General features: G+C 46.6%; 1 protein-coding gene across 1 annotated transcript in view; it reads right to left on the bottom strand.

Moving 5' to 3' along the window:
- Positions 1 to 21416, bottom strand: part of LOC120997961 (probable cation-transporting ATPase 13A4) — a 196187-nt gene that overhangs the window by 98731 nt on the left and 76040 nt on the right. The window contains exons 9-11 of the mRNA XM_040428343.1: positions 11892 to 12020; positions 11346 to 11509; position 10993 (exon numbers count right to left, since the gene is read on the bottom strand). Of these exons, the coding sequence (XP_040284277.1) occupies position 10993; positions 11346 to 11509; positions 11892 to 12020 (294 nt within the window). The remainder of the gene's footprint in view (positions 1 to 10992; positions 10994 to 11345; positions 11510 to 11891; positions 12021 to 21416) is intronic.

Below are 21416 nucleotides of genomic sequence, written 5' to 3'. Positions count from 1 at the left end.
TGCTCATCAAATAAAACAACACGTTTCGGGGTACTTAGGCTTAACTTCTGACCAACTCATACATCATAAAATCTCAAATATAAGAGCATGATACATTCATCCATCTGTTATTGATGAAACTGCCTAAAAATGATGTATGTAAGGGGGAAAATATATGTTTTTAATACAGGCCACATGATTGCAATCCCGGGGACCACGTGACCTTCTCATTGGTGTAGCGTGGCTTGCGGGAGGCAGGGCGAGATGAGCATGTGATTAGTTTGTCCCGTGGTCGCCCCTCCTCTTGTTGTCATGGAAAAAATATTCAACAACTTGGGCCCGGACGCGATCCTTGCCAAGCGAGTCATATGATTGCTGTAGTCGCGATCACCCGACTTGTTATCATGGTGATCAACGCTGCAGCGTAGGGTAGGGATAACAACACAGAGTATTTAGAAATAAGAAGAAATACCAGGAAATTGCCTATTTAAAGGATCTCCTGTATATTATTTAGTATATTTAGACAAAATTGCTGATAAATGCTGATAAAATGCATATTTATAAGCTTGATAAAATGTATATTAAAAATATAGGAAGCAAGAGGGTCATCAATTATGTGTAAAAGATGGTAATGGAAATAAATTATTATTATTATTATTATTATTATTATTTTTGTTTTCATATTTTTTTACTTTTTTTTAAAAGGGTTTCTGAAAAAGGTAAATACTGTTATAGCAGTAAAGGGAGATTCTGTTGTAGCGTGATAACAATGAAGATAAAAAATGAAAAATTGGTATATGTAACACTCCTCAAATACCAAACCGAATACTGGACGGACAAGATCATCTTTAAGAGGTATATCGATGATCTTATTATTTGAAGAGGGGATAATGCAAGCATTGATTAATTTTTATCACATTTGAATAACAAGTGGGGAGTTTTTATTAACGGGGTCCCACCAGAACATTAGAACAGAATATCTTGATTCAGAGCTTTTCATACAAGGGGGTGAAATCTTGACTTTTATCGCACTTTTTAAAAAAAGTAGATAGCAACAGCTATCGACTACAGAAGTACACATTATAAAAAATGGAAACAGAACATTCCATTTAGGCAATTCAAGAGAATTAGATGGAACTGCACCCTGGAGAGGGATTATGAAAAACAAAGTGAAGTCCTTCATTTAAGGTTCAGGGAAAAGGGACTCACACAACTTGAGTGCCTGCTGCCCAAATCAAGAACAACTCCTAAAGACACTATGCAATCACTGAATTTTATTACGACTTACAATTAGAACCACAGTTTGGTGAAATCTATCCTAAATAAACATTGGCACTTACTAAAAAAAGATCCTATTTTAAGTCAAATTATCCCGAGAGCACTCCACCTTACCTATAGAAGGGCCCGCACCCTTAAGAATATTTTAGCCCCGAGTGAAATAAAAAGTGCAATCAAAATGAACGAATACAAGGGTACTAGTGTTGGTCGAGCAACAAAGTGCTCGGGTGCTCGAGTAGAACAACTCGGGATGCTCAGGTGCTCTATAGAGCACAATGGAAGTCAATGGGAGAATCAGAGCATTAAACCAGACGTCCCCTGCTCTGAAGAGGGGAGGATGTCTGGTTCACAGGACGAGGTCAGAAATTGATGGAAACACCACTGAAATGGTTTGGGAACAGCATGGGGAGGATGTCTGGATGCATCTTGGACTCCCAGGTCGCTGCTGGGAACCATATTGTCCGGGTAGTACGCCACTTTTACAGACTGACAATAATACGCGCAAAACCGAAGATAAAATCAATTTTAGAGGAAAAATTGTTAGTAAACATTCTTTCCTGTATATTTACTTGTATATAAAGTGCAAGTGCTGCCAAAAATTAAAAGGAAGAGGCACTCCGATACAACCTGTATATCACATAAAGGAGGGCCTCATTCACATTGTGGTACAATTGTTCAGGTAGTGGGACATCTACACTCATAAAGTCTATGCACTAAGTGAAAGGGCTGCCAAAAATTACAAGGAACCAGCACTACAATACACCCTTTATTACACATAAAGGAGGGCATCCTACACACCCTTGAAAGATTATGATTGATGGACTGCTAGTGACCCTCAAAAACTATTGGAGCAAGGGCCTGCTGATCTGACCATTTAAAACATTAAGGGCGAGGGCCTGCTGCTGAGCTGACCATCTAAAACATTAGGGTTGAGGGTCTGCTGGTGACCCTCAAAAACGATATGGATGAGGGCCTTCTGGTGACCCTCAAAAACATTATAGGTGAGGGCCTGCTGGTGACCCTCAAAAACATTATGGTCGAGGGCCTGCTGGTGACCCTCAAAAACATTATGGGTGAGGGCCTGCTGCTGAGCTGACCCTCTAAAACATTAGGAGCGAGGGCAGCCTAATAAGCATGTTGATATGATGGAGGAGGACGAGAAAAGGGAGATTGAACCACATACCCTTTTTAGTGGTGGAAGGGGTGCATGGGAAAACAGTGTATTCAATACACCATAAAAGCCACATTTAGAGTGCCTTTATGTTTAGCCGCCTTCATCTGGTGGAGTAGAGAAGTCAGGGGCAATCCAAGCCTTGTTCATTTTCATAAGAGTCAACCGGTCAGCATTTTCAGTTGACAGGCGGATGTGCTTACCATTTATTATGCCCCCAGCAGCACTAAATAAATGCTCTGACAAAACGCTGGCGGCGGGGAAGGCCAGCCAGGTAGAGTGCCAGTTCATGCCACGTGTCCAGCTTGGACACCCAATAGTTGTAAGGCACACAGGGATCACTGAGGACGCTGACACGATCTGCTACGTATTCCTTCACCATCTTCCAAAGGTTTTCCCTCCTTGTGACACTAGGCCGCACATCAGGTTGAGGGTGCTGGGGGTGTCATAAAATTGTCCCAGGCCTTGGAGAGTGTTGCCCTGGCTCTGTTGGAACTGCTGTGTGTTCCCCTGGTATCCCCTCCTCGGTTGACCAAGGAACTATGTACTCTGCAGCCAGTGTTGTCAGCTGGAAATTTTTGGAGCAATTTTTCCACAAGGACATTCTGGTATTGCACCATTTTGCTCATCCTCTCCACCACAGGAATGAGAGATGAGAAGTTCTCTTTGTAGCGGGGGTCGAGAAGGGTGAACAACCAGTAATTGGTGTTGACCAAAATGCGTACAACGCGAGGGTCACGGGAAAGGCAGCCTAACAAAGTCAGCCATGTGTGCCAGAGTCCCAACAGACAAGACTTTGCTGTCCTCATCAGGAGGATGATTCTCAATCTTCTCATCCTCTTCCTCCTCTTCTACCCATCCACGGTGAACAGATGGAATAAAACTTCCATGGGTACTACCCTCTGTAGCGGAGGCAACCGTATCCTGCTCCTCCTCCTCATCATCCAATTCGCGCTGAGAAGACGAACTGAGGGTGGTCTGGCTATCTCCCTGTGTACTTTCTTCCCCCATTTCCACCTCTTCCACATGCAAAGCGTCCACCTTAATTGTGAGCAGTGAGCGTTTAAGTAGACACAGAAATGGGATGGTTGCGCTGATAATAGCGTTATCGCCACTCACATCTGTGTTTATTCCTCAAAGTTGCGTAAAACCTCACAAAGGTCAGACATCAATGCCCACTTGCCGCTTGTGAAGAGCGGAAGCTGATTGGAAAGGCGACGACCATGTTGCAGCTGGTATTCCACTACTGCCCTCTGCTGCTCACAAAGCCTGGCCAACATGTGGAAAGTCGAGTTCCAGCACGTGCTCACATCGCACAACAGTCGTTGAGCTGGCAATTGCAAGTGCTAGTGGAGCATTACCAAACCGGCAGAAGCTGTCAATGACTTGCGGAAATGGGCACACACACGGCACACCTTCACTAGTAGCTCAGGCAAATTGGGGTAGGATTTGAGAAACCGCTGAACCACTAAGTTGAACATGTGGGCTAGGCATGGAATGTGTGTGAGCTTGCCGAGCTCCAAAGCCGCCACCAAGTTGCGGCCATTATCAGACACAACCATGCCTGGTTTTAGGTTGAGTGGCGAGAGCCACAGCTCAGTCTAGTCCCTTATCCGCTGCCACAGCTCTTCGGCGGTGTGCTGTTTGTCACCTAAGCAGATCAGTTTAAGCACGGCCTGTTGCCGCTTCCCCACTGCAGCGCTACACTGCTTCCAGCTATTGACTGATGTGTGACTGGTGCTGCTGGATGATAATTCAGAGGTAGAGGTGGAGGAGGAGGCAGAGGAGGAGAAGGGGGGGTTGCAGCCACTAACGTAGAAACCCTGATGGAAGTAGGGCACGCAATCCTTGGCTTTGGTAGCACCTGTGCCATCCCAGGGTACAACTCGCTCCCGGCCTCCACAACGTTCACCCAGTGTGTCATCAAGGAAATGTAGCGTCCCTTGCCAAAAGCACTTGTCCATGTGTCAGTCATTAAGTGGACCTTCCCAGTAACTGCGTTGGTCAGGGCACAGGTGATGTTACGGGACACATGCTGGTGTAAGGCTGGGACTGCACACCTTGAAAAATATTGGCGGCTGGGGACAGGGTAACACGGGACGGCCACCGCCATGAGGCTGCAGAAAGCCTCAGTGTCCACAAGCCTAAATGGCAACATTTCCAGGGCCAGCAATTTGGAAAGGTGAGCATTTAGGGCTATGGCCTGTGGGTGGCTTTCGTTCAAAGGCCTGGGGTACAGACATCTGTACGCTGTGCTGGGACACAGAAGTGGATGTGCTAGCTGATGGTGCTTGTGAAGGTCCAGGTGCATGGTGGCCAGCACATAACACAGGGGAAGAGGAGGTAGTAGTGTGACCTGCAGACACTGATTTTGGACCAAGGCATTCGGCCCACCTATTAGAGTGCTTTGATGCCATTTGGCGGATCATGCTGCTGGTGGTGAGGTTGCTAGTGTTCACGCCCCTGCTCATTTTGGTATGGCACAGATTGCAAATGACAATTCTTTAATCGTCCGCACTTTCCTCAAAAAAGAGCCAGACTGCGGAACACCTACCCCTTGGCAAGTGATATTGCCGCAAGGTGGTGCTCCGGGGAATGTTGCGGGCCTGTTTGGTGTGGCCCGCCTTCTCCCTTTTGCCACCCACTGCCTCTTCCAGCCTGTTGCGGTGCTGCGGATCCCTCCCCCTCTGTGCTGCTGTCCTCGCTCGGCTTGCCACCTTCCCAGGTTGGGTCAGTGACTTAATAGTCCACCACCTCCTCTTCCACTTCCTCACTCACTGGTTATCCTCCTGACTTGTTGACTTAACAACAACAACCTCAGTTATTGACAACTGTGTTTCATTCTCATCATGAACCTCTTGAGATACTAATTGCGGTTGACTTATTGGCAACTGTGTCTCATCATCATCATCCACCTCGTGAAACACTAATTGCCGTTCCTCACCGTCATCTTCTTGTGACTGTGGATGCTCAAGAGATTGGGAATCAGAGCACAATAATTCCTCATGTCCCTCTTCAAGCGGGTTTGGCGAGAGGGCCAAATCAAGGAATGGTGATGAAAAGAGCTCCTCGGACTATCCGAGTGTGGGATCACTTGTTTGCAAAGACTCTCTATGGTGGGAGGAAGGAGTATCAGGGTGAGGATTCTGTTGACCAGACTTTGTGGAAGACAGGGTGGTGCTTAACCGACTGGAAGCATTATCTGCTGCAATCCAACCGACCACCTGGTCGCACTGGTATGACTTCGAGAGTGGTGTCCTGCACCGCCCTGCAAACTGGGACATGAAGCTAGGTATTGTGGATGAGTGTGTTTTTTGTGCTCTGGCAGCAGGCACAGTTTCACCGCACCCAGGGCCACGGCCTCTGCGTGCACCATCAGCAGCACGGCCACTTCCCCGTCCCTTATTGCTCGCCTTGCGCATATTAAATGGTATATATGCTTGCAAGTATGTCACACGTACAGTAGCGCAGGTTTTGTAAGTGTATGCGCAAATAAAGTACACAGAATGTCAGATATTTTTAGGATGCACACACGTTAAACAGGAGGTATAGCGCAAGTAATGTCACTGTCACCAGCGGCTAATAAAAATAACACTGAATTAATGTCACTGATATTTAGGATGCGCAAACTTTATACAGGAGATGTAGCGCTGGTAATGTCGCTGTCACTATTTCACTCCCTATACTATCTGTCCCTTCTTCAGCACAGCTCTCCCTGACTAAGACTGAGCCAAATACGTTTTATCGGGTGCTATATAGCACCCGATGACTCGTTTCGAACAGCCAATCACTGTAATGCCAGTAGCCAACATGGCTACGGCATTACAGTGAGTGCCAGTACCTCCACGCACGTTTATTGGCTGCGTAGCAGCCAACAAACGTGCGGGGAGGAGACTCGAGCATCGCTGAAGTAAAATTTGTGTTTCGGCTGAGCATGCTCGCCCAACACTAACAGGTCTCCTACATAAACAAGGCCGTAAAAAATGTGGACAATCTAGATGCCTGTGCTGTGAAACTATCTACCAAACAACTATGTTGTTTACAAACAAAAGAGATGGTGAAATGTTCATAATATTCGGTTCCCTGGATTGCAATTCCACATACGTGATCTACGTTTTAGAATGCCCATGTTGAATACAATACGTTGAGCGCACTATTCAAATATTACGCAATAGGCTTAATAAACACAGGTCAAACATAATAAAGACATTTCAAAAACAGAGTGTTTCCAGACACGCTGCACACTATCATGGAGGTAGTTTTTGTAGGTTTCAAAATTACCCCCATTGAACAAATACCAATACATCAGCGCAAGAATTTACAATGTATAAGACGCCGCGAGATGTACTGGACCTATAAACTGAATAGTCTTAAAGGGAACCTGTCACCGGGACTTTGTGTATAGAGCTGAGGTCATGGGTTGCTAGATGGCCACTAGCACATCCACAATACCCAGTCCCCATAGCTCTGTGTGCTTTTATTGTGTAAAAAAAACGATTTGATACATATGCAAATTAACCTGAGATGAGTCCTGTCTCTGACTCATCTCAGGGACAGGACTCATCTCAGGGTAATTTGCATATGTATAAAATGGTTTTTTTTACACAATAAAAGCACACAGAGCTATGGGGACTGGGTATTGCGGATGTGCTAGTGGCCATCTAGCAACCCATGACCTCAGCTCTATACCCAAAATCCAGGTGACAGGTTCCCTTTAACCCATACGGTCTAAATGAAGCATTCAAGATCAATCTCTGAATCCCTCCAAATGTAATACATCTTATCAACTAAGCCTTTACAGTTTTTCTTTCATTATGTCAAAATCCCAAACGGTCAACTGACCAAAAAAAAAAATCCCTTTAGGGGTCAAAACCCAATATATGTACAAATGAAAACTACATCTTTATTTTGTCATCCTTCAAACCTTATAAATGTGGGGAAAAAGGAAAATCATGTATGAATAAAACTCAGAGGACAGTGGAACAGGGTCACCAATGGTTACTGTTAATAACTGGAGGGAGGGAGATATTGTGCATGAACTCTCCTTTTTGTGTTTAAATAAACACCACTTTTATTTAGTTTGTGTACTGTTATTGTGTGGAGTATTTATTCGCCGTCACACCTCTTAGAGTCTATTTACACTATTTAGTGCTTTCTTTATACACTCTCTGCTAATACTCAGCAGATATTATATTGGGTGGGGGGTGCAAATACACCAGTTGTATTTGGTCTGAGATGTGTGCTACCAGTTCTATTCTATAACCATGATAATTCTATTAAATGTCAGTGCTGCTCAGATAAACCACATTATCTGACAGTCTGTTATCACGCAGCTTCATTATTCTTATAAGCTGCATTCTCTTGTCAATTGCCTTGTATATTATAGACGCGCACTGCTGAATACATAATCACACAAGCCTACATTGCTCAGTCCGATACAATGTGGCTACCAGATCAAGCACACTGATACAAGTATCTTCTATACGCACGCAATTCCACAATTCAGGCACTAGGTGTCTATATCACACACATACACCTACTATTGCACATATGCCCTCTCACTGCCCCTGTATTGATTGATTTAAACCCTCTACTGTCCTCTGCCTAATACTAAATGCACTACATCATTTAGTTTTAGGCAGAGGACAGTGGAGGGTTTAAATCAATCAATACAGGGACAGTGAGAGGGCATATGTGCAATAGTAGGTGTATGTGTGTGATATAGACACTTAGTGCCTGAATTGTGGAATTGCGTGCGTATAGAAGATACTTTGTATCAGTGTGCTTGATCTGGCCACTAGTGTTGAATGCGAATATTTTGATAGTGAATTTTAATCGGGAATATCGGCACTTCGAGAATTCGCGAATATTTAGAATATAGTGCTATATATTTGAAAAATCAAATATTCATTTTCTTTTGTTTTGTTTTTTTAACACAGTACACATTAGGTGATCATCCCTCCCTTCTTCTAGCTTGTGGGCCAATGAGAAGGCTTTGTCACATCCCTAGCAACCAATAGAAAAGTTGCCTACCCCTTACTATTGCTGAAAATTCGCAAGCGCAAATATATTGGAGCACTCTATCTGCATATAAAGCTATTCTAATGTTCTGCTGTGCCAACCATTTTCTCTAGTCTCAGGAAACTTATACCAGCTTGAAAAATGTAGCATAAGTGACCCACGCCGGTATTTCACGCGCATTACGTGAATATTACATTGCCCATTTTTGCAATCAGGAATATAGTCTCGAATTCTCGAATATATGACAAATATTCTACAAAATATTTGCAAAATATCGCAAATTCGAATATTGCCCCTGCCGCTCATCACTAGTAGCCACATTGTATCGGACTGAGCAATGTAGGCTTGTGTGAATATGTATTCAGCAGTGCGCGTCTATAATATACAAGGCAACTGACAAGTGAATGCGGCTTATAAGAATAATGAAGCTGCATGATAACAGACTATCAGATAATGTGGTCTATCTGAGCAGCACTGACATTTAATAGAATTATCATGGTTATAGAATAGCACTGGTAGCACACATCTCAGACCAAATACAACTGGTGTATTTGCACCCCCCACCCAATATAATATCTGCTGAGTAGTAGCAGAGAGTCTATAAAGAAAGCACTAAATAGTGTAAATAGACTCTAAGGCCCCTTTCACACGGGCGAGATTTCCGTGCGGGTGCAATGCGTGAGGTGAACGAATTGCACCCGCACTGAATCCGGACCTATTCATTTCTATGGGGCTGTGCACATGAGCGGTGATTTTCACTCATCACTTGTGCTTTGAGTGATAATCGCAGCATGCTCCTCTTTGTGCGTTTTTCATGCAACGCAGGCCCCATAGAAGTGAATGGGGCTGTGTGAAAATTGCAAGCATCCGCAAGCAAGTGCGGATGCGGTGCGATTTTCACGCACGGTTGCTAGGAGACGATCGGGATGGGGACCCGATCATTATTATTTTCCCTTATAACATGGTTATAAGGGAAAATAATAGCATTCTTAATACAGAATGCATAGTACAATAGGGCTGGAGGGGTTAAAAAAATAAAATAATAATAATTTAATTCACCTTAATCCACTTGATCACGCAGCCCGACTTCTCTTCTGTCTTCATCTTTGCTGTGCACAGGAAAAGGACCTTTGATGACGTCCCACTGCGCTCACCACATGGTCCATCACATGAATCCATCGCCATGGTAAAAGATCATGTGATGGACCATGTGATGAGCGCAGTGACGTCCTAAACATACTAATGTACAGAAGATCCTTTATATAGGCCATTTCCTGGTATTTTTTCTTATTTCTAATAATACTCTGTGTTTGTCCCCTACCCGAACCTGCAGCATCAATCACCATGACAACAAGTCAGGTGATCGCACTGTTGTTCAGTGATCGCGACTACAATACAAGTGTATATTCTTTCGATGACGAGAGGAGGGGCGACGACGGGACAAACTAATCACGTGCTCATCTCGCCCTCCTCCCGCTAGCCACGCTACACCAACTAGAAAGGTCACGGGGTCGCCAGATTGCGATCATGTGACCTGTATTAAAAACATATATTTTCCCCCCTAATATACATAATTTTAGGCGGTTTCATCAATAAAAGATGAATGAATGTATTATGCTCTTATATTTATGAGATTTTTATGATGTTGAGTTGGTCAGAAATTTGGGAACACCCTGTGGTGTCTTCCCCCTAGAACCACCCACAGGTGCGGTTTTCTGGTGTTTCTTTTGGGTATAAATATATGTAATACATCTTGTATACATCTATATGCTCCTTCTAAACCTGATGAAGGGGGCCTAAGTACCCCCGAAACGCATTGTTTTATTTGTTGAGCAATTTTCCATGAAAAAAAATGAAAGATAAATTATATGTACATCTTCCTGACCGATGATCTTGCGCCTAAGGCTACTTTCGCATTTTGTGCGGATCAATCATGGATCCGTTCAATTAATACAACCGTCTGCATCCATTCTGAACGGATCCGTTTGTATTATGTTTAACATAGCCAAGACGGATCCGTTGTTGAACCCTATTGAAAGTCAATGGAAGACTGATCTGTTTTCTATTGTGCCAGATTGTGTCAGTGAAAACGGATCCTTCCCATTGACTTACATTGTGCCAGGACGGCGTTTAGCTCAGTTTCATTAGACGACACCAAAACGCTGTCCGTCTCTAAAGCGAATGGAGACTGAACTGATGCAAACTGATGCATTCTGAGCGGATCCTTTTCCATTCAGAATGCATTACAATGCAAACTGATCCGTTTTGGACCACTTGTGAGAGCCCTTGAGCGGATCTCACAAACGGAAAGCCAAACACCAGTGTGAAAGTAGCCAAATTGCGGTCCAACTACTTATTGCTAGTACACTGAGGAGAGACTGGGCTTCTCTTCTTTAAGAATCGGACGCTTTGGCTGCATACCGGGTGCCTGACAACTGTTCATAAGAAGTTACAATAGTGTGTGCCTATGCTTAGCACAACTACCTAAGGTGAGCCTCCATTTTACGTTCTATCCAACAGTACTCTAATCTGGAACCTATTACCCTATGGTGCGCTTTCTTATATATGTCTCTACAGCTTCTTTACTCCCAATTATTATTCATCTATGTTTGACATGGAACCTCACCAAGAATTAACACTTTATTCTTTTTTTCTGCCGTGTGCATTTCAAATCCGCTCACAAAAAAGTTCATGCTGTATGAACTACACACTGCGGATTCCCATTTTGGCATGGAAAATACGTCAAAAATCAACCTAAAAAAAATCTGGGAGTTTAAAAAATATATATTTTTGGTTTTAGTTTGGTGCCTAAAACTGATACCAATATCACAGCATACAACTAAACTTGTATTTTTAGTATCTTATATTACATTTTTCGCACAATCTATTAATATACCTGTCTCATTACAACAGCCTTTATGTAGTTCGAAGACTTGGTCTGGATGACTTGAGTCCCGCAGAATAGTACGTGCCTCTTGTAATCATGCACGCTGTGAACCTTCCACGGCTCAGTGTTGTCTGTGCTTGGCAGCGGAGTCTTAGTTACTGGGATACTTTCACCTTAATATAAAAGACAGGCCTGAAGTAAACCGTACTCATTTCAAATACTTCTACTGTACATCTGCTCTAATCATGTACTTTAAAGTATAGGACTATAAAATTAATAGATCGATATAGTAGCACATCAGTATACAGACATTAACAATATATAATATACCGTTTTTGAAAAAACACTGTATTAAGACTATATATATGCTATATATCTGACCTAGTGCTGGACACACTTGTACAGCCTTGTAAAAGATTTGTCATCTTGTGCCTATCCTTCTTCATTGTATGCCATAAACATAAGCGCCTGTCTGTGGGATACGCTGACCATATGTCCATGTTAAAGGGAATGTGGAGCTTTAAGAACTGGATGTAAATGTATACAAAGTGTTACCTGTAAGCATGCTTTCATTGACTATACACGTTCCGCTGATGAGCAATGCATCACAAGGGAGAAGTGAATTTCTTTCAACAACAATGACATCACCGGGAGCCAAGTGTCGGGATTCTTCCTGGAAGACCCCTGCAATTAAAGCCAACCCATAAGAAAGACTAAACCAGTGGCAAATTCACTGGTCCCTCATGTTACAATATTAATTGGTTCAAACAAGGTCATTGTAAATTGAGACCAAAACTCTATGGAAGAAACTCATAATTGCTGATGTCAGAAAATGTCAACCCAAAATTTGAAAAAAATGAAGGTCAAAGAAAAATGTGCAGATAACCTATACAGACAAGATAAAATCCTACACATAAAAGTCAGAACGTGCTGCTGAAAGCTATAAACCACCTTCTATGTAGAGGGCAGGAGCTTGTACAGAGTCCTGTAGAGTATACATAAGACACCAGAGAAATAACATCGGGGCAATCTCGTATGGCATCCAAAGGAGCAGCCAATCCTTTTACAGGTAATGAGCAGGACAGGAGATGTAGTACTGAACTGTACTGTAAGGTGGAGCTACTAGACAACCACTCAGTACACGCAGTTCAGTAATGCTGGTGATTAACTACAGATATGCCCATGCTGACTGGTCGGATCTTTCATTAATCACGCATGCAGCATATCTGGGCTGTCTGTGACATTGTATGTTGGATTTTGCATCAATGGCCCAAAGAAGATCATTGTAGGTTGAAAATATTGAACCTGAGCGATAAGGGAACACTGTAGAGCTGGTGTTAGCTCTGGTTCTCTAGCTTCTTCCTCTATACAAAGGTTTTGTGTATTAGATTGTGTGCTGATATTAGCTGCTTTGTAAATATAGGTCCCCGCTTCTTTCAGTCCAAAACATATAAAAATGGGGTGAGGGTCCGTGCTGCAATAAAGGAAAGCTTAGGGGTAACAGAAAAATCACTGGTGGTTTGCTTCTTCTCACGTGAAATCGTAATCTTGAACATCACATGGAATATATGATAAAGCCCGATAAACCTTTACATATGTTTAATGTGAGTTCAAGATTAGTGATTTTGCGTGAGTAGCATACCCACTACTGCTCGTTGGTTCAGAGACTAAGAAGCTGCGAAGGAGGAAGGATAAGGAGGAGATTGGAGGAAGCAGCATAAAAAGAACCAGTAATTTTTGTGTTACCCCTAAGCTTTCCTTTATTGCAGTGCGGACCCTAACTTCTTCCTCTGCCTTTTATTGAATCTAATAGCAGGCAAAACCTAGCATAGTAAAGTCACCCTTACATATTAGATTCATCATCCCCATGGAAATCCAAGGTGTACGATGGCTTTCCAACTGCTCCCCAACAACAGATGTCAGGGAAATGTGTTATCCAATGTCATTGACCAATCTTTTTGACAAAGTTGATATCACGGGAGATCGCTGTTGTCTGAATGAGAAACATGGCACACTGAAATAGCTTTGCAAAATCTTCATTCTGGGACGGATGGTAGTACTGTATCTCACAAAAGTGAGTACACCCTCACATTTTTGTAAATATTTTATTCTCTCTTTTCATGGGACAACACTGAAGATCTGACACTTTGCTACAATGTAAAGTAGTCAGTGTACAGTTTGTATGACAGTGTAAATCTGGTGTGCCCTCAAAATAAATCAATACACAGCCAGTAAGGTCTAAACTGCTGGCAACAAAAGTGAGTACACCCCTAAGTGAAAACGGACAAATTGTGCCGAAGGTGTCAATATTGTGTGTGGCCACCATTATTTTCCAGCACTGCCTTAAAGGGCTTCTGTCACCCCACAAAACTATATATTTTTTTTTTTGGATAGTTACATTCCTTATAGCGCGATATAGGAGAATATAATCTTATCACTTACTTTCATGCGGCCGTTTCTTTAGAAAACGAAGTTTTATAATATGTAAATCCGGTCTCTACCAGCAAGTAGGGCGTCTACTTGCTGGTAGCCGCAGCAGAAAACCGCCCCTCGCCGTGTTGATTGACAGGGCCAGCCGGGATCTCCTCCTCCGGCCGGCCCTGTCAGTATTTCAAAAAATCGTGCGCCTCTGTTCATTCGGCGCAGGCGCTCTGAGATGAGGAGGTTCGTCTCCTCAGAACTCCCTCAGTGCTCCTGCGCCGATGAAGTCTTCTCTTCGGTGATGTCCATCGGCGCAGGCGCACTGAGGAGTTCTGAGGAGACGAGCCTCCTCATCTCAGAGCGCCTGCGCCGAATGAACAGAGGCGCGCGATTTTTGAAATACTGACAGGGCCGGCCGGAGGAGGAGATCCCGGCTGGCCCTGTCAATCAACACGGCGAGGGGGCGGTTTTCTGCTGCGGCTACCAGCAAGTAGACGCCCTACTTGCTGGTAGAGACCGGATTTACATATTATAAAACTTCGTTTTCTAAAGAAACGGCCGCATGAAAGTAAGTGATAAGATTATATTCTCCTATATCGCGCTATAAGGAATGTAACTATCCAAAAAAAAAAAAATTAGTTTTGTGGGGTGACAGAAGCCCTTTAACTCTCTTGGGCATGGAGTTCACTAGAGCTTCACAGGTTGCCACTGAGCCTGTGGATGTTAGAGACCTTGCACTCCTCCACCTTCCGTTTGAGGATGCCCCACAGATGCTCAATAGGGTTTACCCTCAGTTTCTTTAGCAAGGCAGTGGTAGTCTTGGAAGCGTTTTTGGGGTTGTGTTGGAATACTGCCCTGTGGCCCAGTTTCTGAAGCGAGGGGATCATGCTCTGCTTCAGTATGTCACAGTACATGTTCGAATTTATGGTTCCCTTAATGAACTGTAGCTCTCCACAGCCGGCAGCACTCATGCAGCCCCAAACCATGACACTCCCACCACCATACTTGACTGTAGGCAAGACACACTTGTCTTTGTGTTCCTCACCTGGTTGCCGCCACACACGCTTAACACCATCTGAACCAAATAAGTTTATCTTTGTCTTAGCCCACAGGACATGGTTCCAGTAATCCATGTCCTTAGTCTTCTTGTCTTCAGAAAACTATTTGTGGGCTTTCTTGTGCATCATCTTTAGAAGAGGCTTACTTCTGGGATGACAGCCATGCAGACCAATTTGATGCAGTGTGCGGTGTATGGTCTGAGCACTGACAGGATGACCCCTAACTAGAGTTGAGCGAACACCTGGATGTTCGGGTTCGACGAGTTCGGCCGAACTTTCGAAAAATGTTCCGGGTTCGGATCCGAACTCGACCCGAACTTCATCCCGAACCCGAACCCATAGAAGTCAATGGGGACCCGAACTTTTGGGCACTAAAAAGGCTGTAAAACACACCCGGAAAGGGCTAGAGGGCTGCAAAAGGCAGCAAAATGTAGTTAAATCCCCTGCAAACAAATGTAGATAGGGAAATGATGAGTTAACATAAAATAAATAAAAATTAAACAATATTAATTGGAGTGAGGTCCCATAGCACAGAATCAGGCTTTCAAGTCACCCACCAATGGAGAAGGTCACTTACTATTATTTTGACCACAGCACCCAGACAAAGGAGAGAGGTCCCACAGCAGAGAACCAGGCATCATATCACCCACCACAGGAGTAGGCCACCATTTAGTTACTTTGACCCCTACACCCAGACGGAGGAGAGAGGTTACACAGCAGAGAATCAGGCATTTAGATCACCCACCACAGGAGTAGGCCACCATTGAATCAGACCCCGGCAACCATGTCAGATGGCACAAGCATAAGCTTTATATCAATCAGCACAGGAGAAGGCGACTTTGACAGACTTTGACCCCTACACCCGGACGGAGGAGAGAGGTTTCAAAGCAGAGAATCAGGCATTTAGATCACCCACCACAGGAGTAGGCCCCAATTTAATGGGACCCCCGGCAACCATGTCAGATGGCACAACCATCAGCTTCATATCAATCAGCACAGGAGAAGGCGACTTTGAAAGACTTTGACCCCTACACCAGACGGAGGAGAGAGGTTTCACAGCAGAGAATCAGGCATTTAGATCACCCACCACAGGAGTAGGCCCCCATTGAATCAGACCCTGGCAACACCATGTCAGATGGCACAACCATCAGCTTTATATCAATCAGCACAGGAGAAGGCGACTTTGAAAGACTTTGACCCTACACCAGATGGAGGAGAGAGGTTTCACAGCAGAGAATCAGGCATCATATCAACCACCACAGGAGAAGCCACCATTTAGTTACTTTGACCCTGCACCCAGGAAGAGGAGAGAGGCACCACAGCACATATTCTGGCATCATATCAGCCACCACAGGAGAAGCCACCATTGAGTTACTTTGACCCCCTGCACCCAGGAAGAGGAGAGAGGCCCCACAGCTACATATTCTGGCATCATATCAGCCACCACAGGAGAAGCCACCATTGAGTTACTTTGACCCCCGCACCCAGGAAGAGAGAGAGGCACCACAGCACATATTCTGGCATCATATCAGCCACCACAGGAGAAGCCACCATTGAGTTACTTTGACCCCCGCACCCAGGAAGAGGAGAGAGGCACCACAGCACATATTCTGGCATCATATCAGCCACACACAGGAGAAGCCACCATTGAGTTACTTTGACCCCTGCACCCAGGAAGAGGAGAGAGGCCCCACAGCACATATTCTGGCATCATATCAGCCACCACAGGAGAAGCCACCATTTAGTTACTTTGACCCCTTCACCCAAACAGAGAGGGAGAGGTTCCACATCAGAGAATCAGGCATCATATCAACCACCACAGGAGTAGGCCACAATTTAATGGGACCCCGGCAACCATGTCAGATGGCACAACCATCAGCTTCATATCAATCAGCACAGGAGAAGGCGACTTTGAAAGACTTTGACCCCTACACCCAGACGGAGGAGAGAGGTTTCACAGCAGAGAATCAGGCATTTAGATCACCCACCACAGGAGTAGGCCCCCATTGAATCAGACCCTGGCACCATGTCAGATGGCACATACCATCAGCTTTATATCAATCAGCACAGGAGAAGCCACCATTGAGTTACTTTGACCCCTGCACCCAGGAAGAGGAGAGAGGCCCCACAGCACATATTCTGGCATCATATCAGCCACCACAGGAGAAGCCACCATTGAGTTACTTTGACCCCCGCACCAGGAAGAGGAGAGAGGCACCACAGCACATATTCTGGCATCATATCAGCCACCACAGGAGAAGCCACCATTGAGTTACTTTGACCCCTGCACCAGGAAGAGGAGAGAGGCCCCACAGCACATATTCTGGCATCATACTAACCACCACAGGAGAAGCCACCATTGAGTTACTTTGACCCCTGCACCCAGGAAGAGGAGAGAGGCCCCACAGCACATATTCTGGCATCATATCAGCCACCACAGGAGAAGCCACCATTGAGTTACTTTGACCCCCGCACCCAGGAAGAGGAGAGAGGCACCCACAGCACATATTCTGGCATCATATCAGCCACCACAGGAGAAGCCACCATTGAGTTACTTTGACCCCCGCACCCAGGAAGAGGAGAGAGGCACCACAGCACATATTCAGGCATCATATCACACACCACAGGAGAAGGCCTCTTTCAGTGATTTAGGCCTTTGGACCCAGACAGAGGAGAGAGGCACCACAGCACATATTCTGGCATCATATCAGCCACCACAGGAGAAGCCACCATTGAGTTACTTTGACCCTGCACCCAGGAAGAGGAGAGAGGCCCCACAGCAATATTCTGGCATCATATCAGCCACCACAGGAGAAGCCACCATTTAGTTACTTTGACCCCTGCACCCAGGAAGAGGAGAGAGGCACCACAGCACATATTCTGGCATCATATCAGCCACCACAGGAGAAGCCACCATTTAGTTACTTTGACCCCTTCACCCAAACAGAGGAGAGAGGTTCCACATCAGAGAATCAGGCATCATATCAACCACCACAGGAGTAGGCCACAATTTAGTTTATTTGACCCCTGCACCCAGGAAAGAGGAGAGAGGCCCACAGCACATATTCTGGCATCATATCACACACCACAGGAGAAGGCCTCTTTCAGTGATTTAGGCCTTTGGACCCAGACAGAGGAGAGAGGTCAGAGATTAGCTTCATATCCCCCAGCACAGCAGAAGACCGCTTTATTTGACTTAGGCCTCAGCACCCAGACAGAAGACAGAGGTAGCATGGCAGAGGTTATGGCTTCATGTCACCCGTTAGTTTAACCGGCCACTTCATCTGGTTAGGCCCCGGCGCCCAGACAGAGAAGAGTTTCATTCAACTGTGGGTTTCATAAAATTTGTATCAAATAAAGAGTGGCCCGTAGCACAACAAGACATGTTTTAGGCAGTTAATAAGGACTACTCTGCACAAGGGAGGGACAGGTCCTGTGGGATCCATGCCTGGTTCATCTTTATGAAGGTCAGCTTGTCCACGTTGGCTGTGGACAGGCGGCTGCGCTTGTCAGTAATGACGCCCCCTGCCGTGCTGAATACGCGTTCAGATAAAACGCTGGCCGCCGGGCAGGAAGCACCTCCAAGGCATAACATGCTAACTCTGGCCACGTGGACAATTTCGAAACCCAGTAGTTGAATGGGGCCGAACCATCCGTCAGGATGTGGAGGGGTGTGCAGACATACTGTTCAACCATGTTAGTGAAATGCTGCCTCCTGCTAACACGTTCCGTATCAGGTGTCGTGCAGATAGCTGTGGCGTGAGACAAAACTTTTCCACATTTCTGCCATGCTAACCCTGCCCTCAGATGAGCTGGCCGTGACACAGCTGCGTTGGCGACCTCTTGCCACTCCTCTGCCTTCACCTTCCACCTGTTCCCTGTGACATGTGGGAATGCTCTCAAGAGCGCCTCTATCAGCGTGCGCTTGTACTCGCGCATCTTACGGTCGCGCTCCAGTTCAGGAATTAAAGTGGGCACATTGTCTTTATACCGGGGATCCAGCAGGGTGGCCACCCAGTAGTCTGCACACGTTAAACGTGGGCAACTCTGCTGTCGTTGCGCAGGCATTGGAGCATATATTCGCTCATGTGGGCCAGGCTACCCATGGGTAAGGACAAGCTGTCCTCTGTGGGAGGCGTATCGTCATCGTCCACCGTATCCCCCCAGCCACGCACCAGTGATGGCCTGGGCTGCCACCCCCGCTGTGAACTTGCGTCATCCACGTCCCCCTCCACCTCCTCCTCCTCATCCTCCTCGTCCTCCAGTACAGTGCCTTGGCTGGCGACTTGTGAACCTGTCCTCTGCTGCTTAAACAAACCCTCCCTCTGAGCCACTTCGAACAGACTGGCCCGAAAGTGTTAGAAACGAGCCTCATCCTCCTCCTCCTCCTCCACCCTGGGCCACCTCCTCTAACATCATTGCCCTAAGTGTTTTCTCAAGGAGGACATAGAGTGGTATTGTAACGCTGATAACAGTGTCATCGCCACTGGCCATGTTGGTGGAGTACTCGAAACAGCGCAGCAGGGCACACAGGTCTCGCATGGAGGCCCAATCATTGGTGGTGAAGTGGTGCTGTTCGGCAGTACGACTGACGCGAGCGTGCTGCAGCTGAAACTCCACTATGGCCTGCTGCTGCTCGCACAGTCTCTCCAGCATGTGCAAGGTGGAGTTCCACCGAGTGGGCACGTCGCATATGAGGCGGTGAGCGGGAAGGCCGAAGTTCCGCTGTAGCGCAGACAGGCGAGCAGCGGCAGGATGTGAACGGCGGAAGCGCGCACAGACGGCCCCGCACTTTATGCAGCAGCTCTGACATGTTGGGGTAGTGGTGAATGAACCTCTGCACCACCAAGTTCAGCACATGCGCCAGGCAAGGGATGTGCGTCAAACCGGCTAGTCCCAGAGCTGCCACGAGATTTCGCCCATTATCGCATACCACCAGGCCTGGCTTGAGGCCCACCGGCAGAAACCACTCGTCGGTCTGTGTTCAATACCCCGCCACAACTCCTTTGCGCTGTGGGGCCTGTCCCCCAAACATATGAGTTTCAGAATGGCCTGCTGACGTTTACCCCCGGGCTGTGCTGAAGTTGGTGGTGAAGGTGTGTGGCTGACCGGATGAGCTGGTGGAAGCAGTGGAGGAGGAAGCCGAGTAGGAGGAGGAGGCTACAGGAGGCAGAGAATGATGCCCTGCGATCCTAGGGGGCGGAAGGACGTGCGCCAAGGAACTGTCCGCCGGGGGCCCAGCCGCCACTACATTCATCCAGTGTGCAGTTAGTGAGATATGGCGTCCCTGGCCGTGCTTACTGGTCCACGTATCTGTGGTTAGGTGGACCTTGCCACAAATGGCGTTGCGCAGTGCACACTTGATTTTATCGGACACTTGCATGTGCAGGGAAGGCACGGCTGTCTTGGAGAAGTAGTGGCGGCTGGGAACCACATACTGCGGGACAGCCATGGCCATCAGCTGTTTGAAGCTGTCTGTGTCCACCAGCCGGAATGACAGCATTTCAAAGGCCAGCAGTTTAGAAATGCTGGCGTTCAGGCCAAGGGCTCGAGGGTGACTCGGGGGAATTTGCGCTTCCTCTCTAAGGTTTGAGATATTGAGAGCTGAACGCTGCTGTGTGATATAGTGGAGACGCTAGTTGACGGTGGCGGTGGTGGTGGTGTCGGTGGCACATCCTCTGTTTGCTGCTCGGCAGGTAGCAACATTCCTCTCGAGGCGGAAGCCGAGGCAGCAGCGGTAGAGGGAGCAGGGGGAGCCTCAGCGAGTGCCTGGTTTTTAAGGTGTGTACCCCACTGCAGTTCATGCTTTGCATGTAGATGCCTGGTCATGCAGGTTGTGCTGAGGTTCAGAACGTTAATGCCTCGCCTCAGGCTCTGATGGCAGAGCGTGCAAGTCACTCGGGTCTTGTCGGTAGGACATTGTTTAAAGAAGTGCCATGCCAGGGAACTCTTTGAAGCTGCCTTTGTGGGGCTGGGTCCCTGTTGGCGATGTCCAGTAGCAGGCGAACTCTGGGGGCGGCGGCTCGTCTGCTTTGGCCCCCTGCTCCCTCTTTGGCTTCGCTGTTGTCTCGGTCTCACCACTACCTCTTCCTCTGAACTGTGAAAGTCATCGCCACGACCTTCAGTCCATGTGGGGTCTAAGACCTCATCGTCCTCTGCATCGTCTTCCACCAAGTCTCCCTCCTGACCTCCTCCTGTTCAGTCTGCACACTGCAAAAAGACGCGGCAGTGGGCACCTGTGTTTCGTCATCATCAGAGAGTCGGTGACTCTGCTGTGGTGGTATTCCCATGTCCTCTTCATCTGGAGACATAAGTGGTTGTGCGTCAGTGCATGGTATGTCTTCCTCCACTGGGGAAGGGCTAGGTGGACGCCCCTGGGAAACCCTGGAAGCAGAGTCTTCAAACAGAAGAAGAGACTGCTGCATAACTTGTGGCTCAGACCGTTTCCCTGATATGCTTGGGGGTGATGTGACAGACTGATGGGCTTGGTTTTCAGGTGCCACCTGTGCGCTTTCCGCAGAAGACTGGGTGGAAGACCATGTGGTGAACGTGCTGGAAGCACTGTCGGCCACCCAATCGATTAATGCCTGTACCTGCTCAG

The sequence above is a fragment of the Bufo bufo genome, chromosome 4 (genome assembly GCF_905171765.1).
Source record: "Bufo bufo chromosome 4, aBufBuf1.1, whole genome shotgun sequence".
Taxonomy (NCBI): domain Eukaryota; kingdom Metazoa; phylum Chordata; class Amphibia; order Anura; family Bufonidae; genus Bufo; species Bufo bufo.
The sequence above is the reverse complement of the archived record's forward strand: the minus strand, read 5'-3'. Positions and strand labels throughout refer to the sequence as shown.